Consider the following 9,233-nt stretch of genomic DNA (forward strand, 5'->3'; position numbering starts at 1 on the left):
TCATATGAAAAGACAAAAACTACCTTTAGAATGTGTTAAAATCACAATTTCTAAACCTGTTCACCTATTAAAAAAAAAGAATGTTTGGAATGTAAAGAGAGTTTTATCTTATTAAACTTTAGTCTTGGACAAAAATAGCTTGATGTATAATCATATACCTACATTGTACATTTCATATACATACAATCACAACAAATTGTGTATTTCACATACATGTAATTCACCTATTGAGCAGCTAGGAATCTATCAATTTCCTATAATGCTAGATGCTTGAATACACAGGCACAAATTCATTTTTCAGAATATACATGTACCATCCTATAATAATATATCTTGATACATAATGATATATTGAACTATATTGACCATATATATATTGACTGCTCATGTATGGTAGTGTCATTGTTGGAATGCTAATATTTGAGAGGATACAGTGCTCACACTATGCTTGTTTGTGCAAAGTTATTTCTGATAGACTTTACAATTTTTGACATTTCTAGAAACTAAAGCAAAAACAATGCTAGCTCTATAACACAAGTCTGCTTTCTTGCAAGAATCATACAATTTACATAGATTCATAAACAATTTGAAGGCATGTCGTGTCATTCAATGGTAAAGGTACATTGTAGATAGATAAAGGTAGTCTCATAGCCTTTTTGAGGCCGTAGGGGCAGTGGGTTGTTATTTTGTGTCTAGGGTAAGGTATTGGAAGATGAAACCCATCCCTCTCCTTCCACTGCCTTTTACCTCCCCAACTAAGTCAGGTACCCATTTTACACCTGGATGAAGATAGCTGTATAACGTGCCTTTCCCAAGAACAAAACGTCTAGCCTGGAATCGAACCCACAACCTCTAGGTCTAGTGTCCAGTAGTCTTAACACTTGGCCATTCAACAACACCAGCAACATACAATTGCAATACAGGCAAGAAGCATTACTTTAATATGGAGTTTTGTGTACTAGAAAGTCTGTTATATAATAGTAGTACCATTTCCTTCTAGTTTTTAAATGTGTATACAAGAAAACTTAGTTGCTGATTTGTTGATGTTGAAATGTGAGTGTAAATTGACGAGTTCCTAAATGAAAATTTGGTTCACTGTACGGTATACGGTAATTTTGTATTGATTCAAAAATTGATATTTTGCATGACAAACAGCAATAATGAACAATTTTCTAGTGACCTCCACTAGATGGCGTACGAAATAAAAATAAGTAATCTATCATGTGAAGTCATGGCTAACGTTGGTCCCAGTAACATAAATACACAAAAGCTCCACCAATCCATTTTAAGTTGCACTGCAGTTGAGTATGCTGACTGTTCCCACAACACAATTCTAGGTAGATTTGGTCTAAGCTTTCTCTGATATGTCTGTCTAAATTTAAGAGGAATGAAAATGTTCTCTAAAATTCAGCTCCTACAACATGTATTCTACACTCTGGACTGCAACACACATTGTTTGAGGGAAGAAACTTCTCCGATTTTCTAAAGTTACCTCTCGGTTGATTCAACCTCTGAAGCGTCTGTGGGCTCGAGTCTCTGTTGTACATCGTATGATTCCTGCGTTGTAGTTCCCTGTTCCGTCAGACCTACCACGTTTCTGAGTTCTGTCCTTGTGTCCTCCATTATCTGTGAGACGAGATCGGTCGCCACCGTATCTTCTATCGTCGACTCCTCGGTAATTTGAATTGTCCCGCTCTCGAAGATGATACGCCGTTTCTCGCCTTCCAGCGACCTGCCCCGGTAGTGCGTGTATTGTTCTTCCGTCGCGTTGTCTCCGTCCGAACTCAACGTCTCGTCTTTCCCGGCTTCGTTGTCGAAGTCTTTGAAACTGTCGATGTGTTCGTCGCGGCCTTCCTCCCCTTCCTCCGGAACGGCGCCGAACTCCCGTTTGCTTTCGTCTCGTTCTGCGCTCTGTTGTTCCTCCTTCTCCTCTTCCTTCAGGAGTTGGAGCCAGCGCTGGTGGTTTCGTTTGATGTTTTCTGTGAGTGGACTCGTCACCTTACGAGGCTGCAGCTCCTTTTTCAGGCAAGTGGCGTCGTCATCAACTACGGAAAAAGGAGTCGCGGTACAAAAGAAACAACTTTCAGAACAGATAAAGAAAGATAAAGTTATAGGGTATGAAATTTAGGTTTTAGCATACATTACAAGATGTCTGAACGAAATTGTAAAAGAAGTTGTCTGATACTATTATAATAATTAAAAATAAAAACACTTTTTTGTTCTGAATCATGTCTTATTTTTCTTCCATCCCAGAGAAAAGTTCTTACCTGAATCATCGTCCTCTGGTGGTGAGGCTTCATTTTCAGAATCCCCTTTGCCTTCAAAAAGAAAGAAAAATTTGGGAAAAAGCGTCGGCTACAAATAACGGAGAGAAGCAGAACTCTAGACTAAGGCAAAAGCTCTGAGGAAGGTGTCTGATAGACATTAAAACCTGCAGCTATAATTTGTTCCTAGTCATCAATCAAACCTAGTGTTGTGGTACATTTTTTTGTAAGTGTAGTGGCAAAGTGAATGATGAGGTCCATGATTTGGCTCATATCTAGCTGTAGAGATTGGCGACAGTGTTTTGCACATTTGAATGAGAACGAGCCTTATACCTGCCGTGCTGCTCAGATCCTCCTCCTCCTCTACCCAGTGCCCGGGCAGCAGGCCGGCCGCGGCGTAGGCGTTACAGAGCGGGGCTACCAGGTGGTTAATGAAGGACTCCTGTAGCCGTGCTAGGAACGGCTTGTTACGGTCCATATAGGGAGAGATAGGGAGGCCTCGCCCTGCCTCATCATCACCCTAGAAAAAACATGTAAACATGTACAGTAGAAGCCGCTTATTTGAAAAGCCAATTTGTCAGCACATTTTTTTCAAATACCCGGCCTTTCCGATTAAGAGACTCTGACTCTGAGGCTCAAACTCTCGGCCTTCATTGAAACTATGGGGGTGGGGGGTGGACAGGGCATCGAACACATAACGACACAAAGAATACAAACACGAGTCACATTTACGCATTAAAAACAGTGAACTTTATTGAGATCGGTAAATTTGCTTTTAATTTTTTTCGTTGACGCACACATGTATACACGTTATGTATTTTTTTCGTTTTTTCCAAGACTGGAAGAACGCCGCGATACGTTAGACATCATGTGCTATCGACAGGCTCTACTCGAACGAATAAACAGTGCTACGTACAAAACAAGCAACGAATACATGCACAATCATCAGCCTGTACATACTTTTACATCACGAAAGTAGCAAAAAATAAAGTTTGATTAACGGAAAACTTCAATCAAGTAGCGTACAGACAAAAATGCAGACGATCGTCATGAAAGCAGTCGATAGCACAAAGGATCGCTTCGATCGCTTAATTTTCAGAAACTCCGGCTAGCACACGAAAATTATCGTAACTAATGCAACAATAAACTGTTCATTTCAATGTTAATGACTTTTTAGCTCACGATGTCCGTAGGTTACATGGAAATTTGCGATAGTTGACGGGGATCTCTCGCATTAGCGTTCAGGGAAGTAAACAAAGATGGCGGACGCGGCGTGGGTAGCAGTATCCCATCATACCATGCGGTGTTTTTTTCGCGGCACATTTGGCGTGTTGATGCGGCGATAGCGCCGTGTCGCAGTCGAAATAAACTCAAAATAATGGCGCAGTACACAAGTAGAGACATGGTTTTGATGATTAAAAAATGAGTTGTATGAGAAATTAAACGTTCTTGGAATAAACAGGCTAAAAGAACACAAAAGCATGCCGCATTTGGCGGCTATGAACCGGCTCGCGCTTCTCATTACGTAGTGCCGATGTGCGCCCGACCGCTCGATCAACGTAAATTTCGGCCTCCTTTGTGGTTCAAAACAGACAACTTCGTCCCTTTTGGCGGCTTGATGTCTTGATATAAGAAATTTTCCGCCGATTTTGGTGATTTGTTTGGCATGTTTTTGGTTGAAAATGTGTTGCAACTTGACAATTTTTTTTTCAATTAGCCGGCATTGGCTTTTCAAATAAGGGGCGTGATAAACAATGGTGTCAATGGGAAACGGTTTGGGTTTTCACAATTCTTTTCAATTAGCAGACTTTTTCTTATAAGCGTTTTGCAATTAACTGGCTGCCACTGTATTAATACATATATTTATGTATTAAATCATAATCTTTCAAAGCCAAAGGGTAGAATTTGAAATGTTTTGATCGCCATTTTCAAATCAAAGTAACTTGTATTAAATGTTGGTATCACATGAGTTATTTATTAGTTATTGCCATTTTGTTTATTTATTTACTTTGTATGAGTTACCTTATGTAATACTATAAAAATTATTACTTTGTTTTCATTTGTAAATAAGTAGTATTTATGTTATGACCCCCTGACACTCCTCCACGCTCGACCTCTATGAAAAGCGGCCGAAATAGCGGCCGATTAGAGCATGTAACACAGTTACAGATCGAGTTGAAATAAAGGCTCAAACAAACAAACAAACAAACATAATTCGGAATCAAACTATCGACAATTTCAAATTGGTTAACCAATAGCGTAGCCTTACCTGTTCATAGAACTCTGCAACAATCCGATTGGTCCACGTTATGTGCAGGTTTTCTGCCTTGCAGGGTCCGTTGACGTCCGCGAGCTTGATGCACATCTGCACCACGAGAAGCCGGTCATTCTCATTACGCCAGTCTATCCCGGGGGAGTCATCTTCATTCATCTAATTAAAATCATTTCAAAAATATCCTTGTCAGTTCCCAGACCTTTTGTTATGGAGCGTTTTCACTCGTTTTCCATTCGAAGCAAGCATGTGCTGACGGCCATATTGGTGTCCTATATTTGCATATCAGTGAATCGTAGTTCAAATTTTCACAGCTGCATTTCTATGTTTTAACAGAAAGTTTTTATGTTTACCGAAGGAAAACATATTGTTTTTGCTCCTCCTCTTCTTCTTCTTCTCCAAACACTGACCTCTGACCTGGTCAATGACCTGATTTGTTGATGTCTCTCACCGTAGTAACTGGTGTTGTGTTACATGATGTTGCAATTTTATAGCAGGAGGGATTTATACTCCTGTCTGACCATTTATATATGAATGTATTTGTGTAATTTTAAGTATTCGTTTCATATCCTATTCTTTGAGGTGTGGACACTAAATGGTAAATATTTGAGACGGTCAAACGGAGTAGATTATTCACTGGAATGCAAATTGGGACACCAATATGGCGGTGAACAATGGTGATGTCAAGTGAAAATGCTCTATGTGGTTTCTCTATAGGTGAGGGAAGAAATAACGTTCCTGTTAGCAAACAGAAGTGAGTTAAGCAAGAAAAAGAAGCTTCTTGTCAGAGAGGTTGAGTTACAAGTAAGCTAAAAAAAATCTACATGTACAAATGTAATAGCCAGTGACTTAAAGGTGGTAGACTTTTAGTTCAAAGATACACCAATGAAATGTAGTTAAACCGCTTCAAAGCAAATTTTAAAGAAACATAATATATAAATATATATCATATTGAATTTAATGTCTGATAGCATGTGCATTTTTAAAATTCAACTTCACAGGAAACTGAAAATAATCCAGACTAACTTGTACAAAAACCCAATTAATCAAAATCACGGCACCTGAAAAGTTCCAGCCTAGAACATGCCTGCATTGCTAGGCTAACACCAAGTTAACACCACATGCATCTATAGGGTAAGCTTAATTGCATATATATATTAATCGGTACCTTGCAGCCATTTAAGATGCATGTTTCACATTTAAAGCTTACGATGTACAGGCAATGTTTCCTCAATAGATAACACACACGTGCCTTAAATTGGCTTAATGTCATTCTGTGTACACTATTACTACTATTTGTCATTAAGTTTTTTTAAATTTTTATCTGTGTTGTTGTTGACAGTGTTTATATACACATATATAAGAGGCATTCAAAAGTGTTAGAAGACATCAGTGAACAGGTTTTAAACAAGGACTGACACATGCGAAAGTTAATTTAAGTGTTAGATACAAGCATTCTACTCAAACCTGCATTGGACCATCTTTTCCAGCTTTACGTCCTTATATCCTATTCTAGCTCCTCTAATTTCAGTCTGTCCCAAATTAAACATTTGAACCTCATGTCATTAATAATCAGCAACTGTGGCTAGTTAAGATTGGACATGAAGCACACACAAACACACAAGTCAGCCACCCAAAACAATACTTCCATACCCAAACGTATTGTTAGTTTGGGACCATTCCTCATTAGAGGCTGTTTAAGTGTGTATTTTTGTACCAGGAGCTAGAATAAGGATGGACGCTTGGCTGTGAATAACCAAGTTTAAAAGCAGCTAGAAAAATCTAAAGATGGTCCACAGGCAACTCCCATAGTGGTTATAGCACCGCCTTGACAAGGGAACGAGTGCTCACGTGAAAGAATGGACATAAACTGTTGGAGTTGGCTACAGACGCCTGAAATTAAAGGTGGAGAAAACAATAATTGCTGGTCTGTATTATTCACACAACATAGTACGATTAGTACAAGACTGCAAGAAAAAGTCAGAGGAAAAAAGGCCACTGCAACATAAATGCACAGTCACATAGTAAGAAATGATTTTTAGGCCTTTTAATGAGTGACTTTTGGTTTATTTAACCTTCTTCCTGCTGACTAACCCCGTTACCAATAGAGAATTGGTAGCCAAATGACTACTTTAGTGTGCTAATGGTTAAAATTATCACTGGTACTGTAGTACTCTAATATTGCACATGCTGTTGTAGTCTTACAGTTACTGTAAGGTTTGACTTGAACTCTCAGCTATATTTGTGATAGAATGTGTGCTACTAAATATTGTGTATTAAGCCAACAGAATACTACACCTCTTGTACTACTGAAATTTTAAGTCATCACTGATAACTGGAAGAAAGATGATCAAAGAAAAGTGAACAAAAAGGTACATTTAGGAGATAGCATGTGGGCTGTATGTACTATAGATACTAAATACTAAATGCTTTAACTGGTCTATCATACAGAAGACTACTGAAATTACTACTATTATTTGATATGTACTACTGAAATTAAATAAGTAAGTCATTACTAAGTTTAAGGGTGTAAAAAAGAGAATGAAAAGCTACATGTTTGCTACTTATAGGAGTAAATACAGTGATCATTAAATATTATTTTGTATTATTCAGAATGATGACAATCTGTACTACTGGAAATTAAGAGTCAATCAGCGATTTAATATTATATTAATTGGAAGACGAGTGATTGAAGAAAAGAGAAAAAAGCTACATTTTTGATAGCATGGGAGTTACTATAGGTCCTGGAGTAAAATAATACAGTGTATTAAATTAGTATCATGCAGAGGACTATCTGTACTACTGCAATTAAGAGTCAAAAACAGTGATTATTCGGAAAAGGGTGATCTAAGAAAAGAGAAAGAAAATTTGTAATTTTTAATAGATGTTAAGTGCTACTTTTGGTGTAAATACAGGGTATCAACTTGGTATCATAAAGATGACTAATATAGGATCTATGCTACTGAAATTAAGAGACAATCAGTAATTATTAGAAGAGTGATCATAGAAAAGTGAAAAAAAGCTACATTTTTATAGCTGTTAGCCGTTAAGTGCTACTAAAATACAGTGATCATTTGGTATCATACAGATGACTATCTGTACTACTGCAATTTGAAGTAAATCAGTGATTATTGGAAGAAGGCTGGTGAAAGAAAAGAAAAGAGAACAAAAAAGCAAATAAAAGGCACCTTCTCTTTAACCTCACTGAAGGAGCACTCAGAACTGGTTTCACTAGGAGTGTTCAAGGCTGCCAGCTGAAGGGAGAAAAGGTAACCAGTACATGAACACACTCAGGAGAAAACAACTTTTAGACTTTATTAGTCTGAAAACAAACTGGTTAGTATCAAACCTTGAAGGTGACACTGACACTCGAGTTAAAAAACCGGGGATAATTTTGTCAGGTTGGTAAGTAATCAGGAAATGTAGCCGACAGGTGTCCAAATCTATTTCAATAGCCGAGTCTCTTTCGTCCTCTCAGAGCTACATTGCGTACTTTACTTCCTCCTTTGAACTTCCTGTCAGTCTGTGGTTATGTCATTCCCCCCTCACTTTAAAGAAGAAGAATATCAGCTTCTATGTGTAACGTTACTGACCTAAAAAAATCCTGTTATCAAAGATGTGTATTAATAAAATTCTCTCCCAAATTAGAGGACTAAAAAGACTCGACAGCCGAAACAGGTTAGGACACCAAGCTAAAGGAAATGGGTTTTCAACATCTGTTTGGAGATTAGTAAGGCCAAAGGAAGTAAATTTCTAATTGACGTTTACCTGATTTAAAAATAGACACATTTTAAAAATTTTTTTCCGCTTTGATGATGGTCAACACGATCAAGGAATAAAAAAAAAGGGAAAATTTGGACTGGTAGGTAAAATGACATTATCATGTATTTCTTGTACTGTACTTCTAGAAGTGACACTAGTGAGGTAGCTACAGTTGTTGAAGTACTGTAAACCTATAGTTCAGTAGGTGTAGAAGTGCTATTACCATACGGTACTAGTGTAGTTGGCTTGCACGTGTATGTAACCGTTACATGTATGTATTGTAGAAGTCACTCACTTGTGTGGTAGCCTTAGTAGTTGCAGTAATACATGTACTTAAAATTAACCAAACCATTGTCACTTTTTGTAACTTCTTCTAAATACATAAATAAGACGGTAGCTATGATACCAAGTTTTGTCACTTTAATAGATGTAATTCTTGTTTTACTGTGGTCTCTTAAAAGGCTACTTGTAGAGAGAATTGGTAGCCAAATGACTACTTCAGTGTGCTATAATGTACTGACTCTAACATAACACACACTGTTCATACTAGTTTTCCTTCCATAACTAGAATTGTGGTTTTCACTGAAGCCTTAGCCGTACCTTTGCGTTAAACTCTGTGAGGAAGTCGAAGTGCCTCTTGAGGTCGGTGGCAAGAATGGCCTCGATGACGAGGAATCGGAAACGTTTGAACTCGGCGGTCTCCAGGTGACAGAGGAAGTTGAGCTCGGGTCTGAAGAGCAGCAGGGCCCAGGCCGCCGCCGCGTGGTGGTTCTCTAGGACTGACCGGTCATTGTACAAAACCGCCTGCAGGGAAACACACATTTTTACTTAGGCCACACCGACTTAATTTTATGGATGACATCCTCTGAAGACCCCCAAACTAGTGCGCGCACACGAATAAAAAAAATTCTGGCAAAAATAAAAATAGCTATAAA

The 9,233-nt window shown here is 38.2% G+C and overlaps 1 protein-coding gene across 4 annotated transcripts in view; it reads right to left on the minus strand.

Annotated features, from left to right (window-relative positions):
• Window positions 1–943: 943 nt before the first annotated feature.
• Window positions 944–9,233, minus strand: part of LOC109476501 (cGMP-inhibited 3',5'-cyclic phosphodiesterase A-like) — a 77,194-nt gene continuing 68,904 nt past the window's right edge. For all 4 annotated transcript variants that reach the window (XM_019777442.1, XM_019777441.1, XM_019777444.1 and 1 more), the window contains 7 exons: window positions 8,899–9,102; window positions 7,725–7,790; window positions 6,388–6,429; window positions 4,534–4,695; window positions 2,598–2,784; window positions 2,268–2,318; window positions 944–2,045 (listed from right to left, as the gene is read on the minus strand). In XM_019777442.1, coding sequence (XP_019633001.1) covers window positions 1,489–2,045; window positions 2,268–2,318; window positions 2,598–2,784; window positions 4,534–4,695; window positions 6,388–6,429; window positions 7,725–7,790; window positions 8,899–9,102 — 1,269 coding nt within the window. In that variant the 3' untranslated portion in view covers window positions 944–1,488. The remainder of the gene's footprint in view (window positions 2,046–2,267; window positions 2,319–2,597; window positions 2,785–4,533; window positions 4,696–6,387; window positions 6,430–7,724; window positions 7,791–8,898; window positions 9,103–9,233) is intronic.

Source organism: Branchiostoma belcheri, unplaced genomic scaffold (genome assembly GCF_001625305.1).
Source record: "Branchiostoma belcheri isolate BF01 breed outbred unplaced genomic scaffold, Haploidv18h27 scaffold38, whole genome shotgun sequence".
NCBI classification, from domain to species: Eukaryota; Metazoa; Chordata; class Leptocardii; order Amphioxiformes; family Branchiostomatidae; genus Branchiostoma; species Branchiostoma belcheri.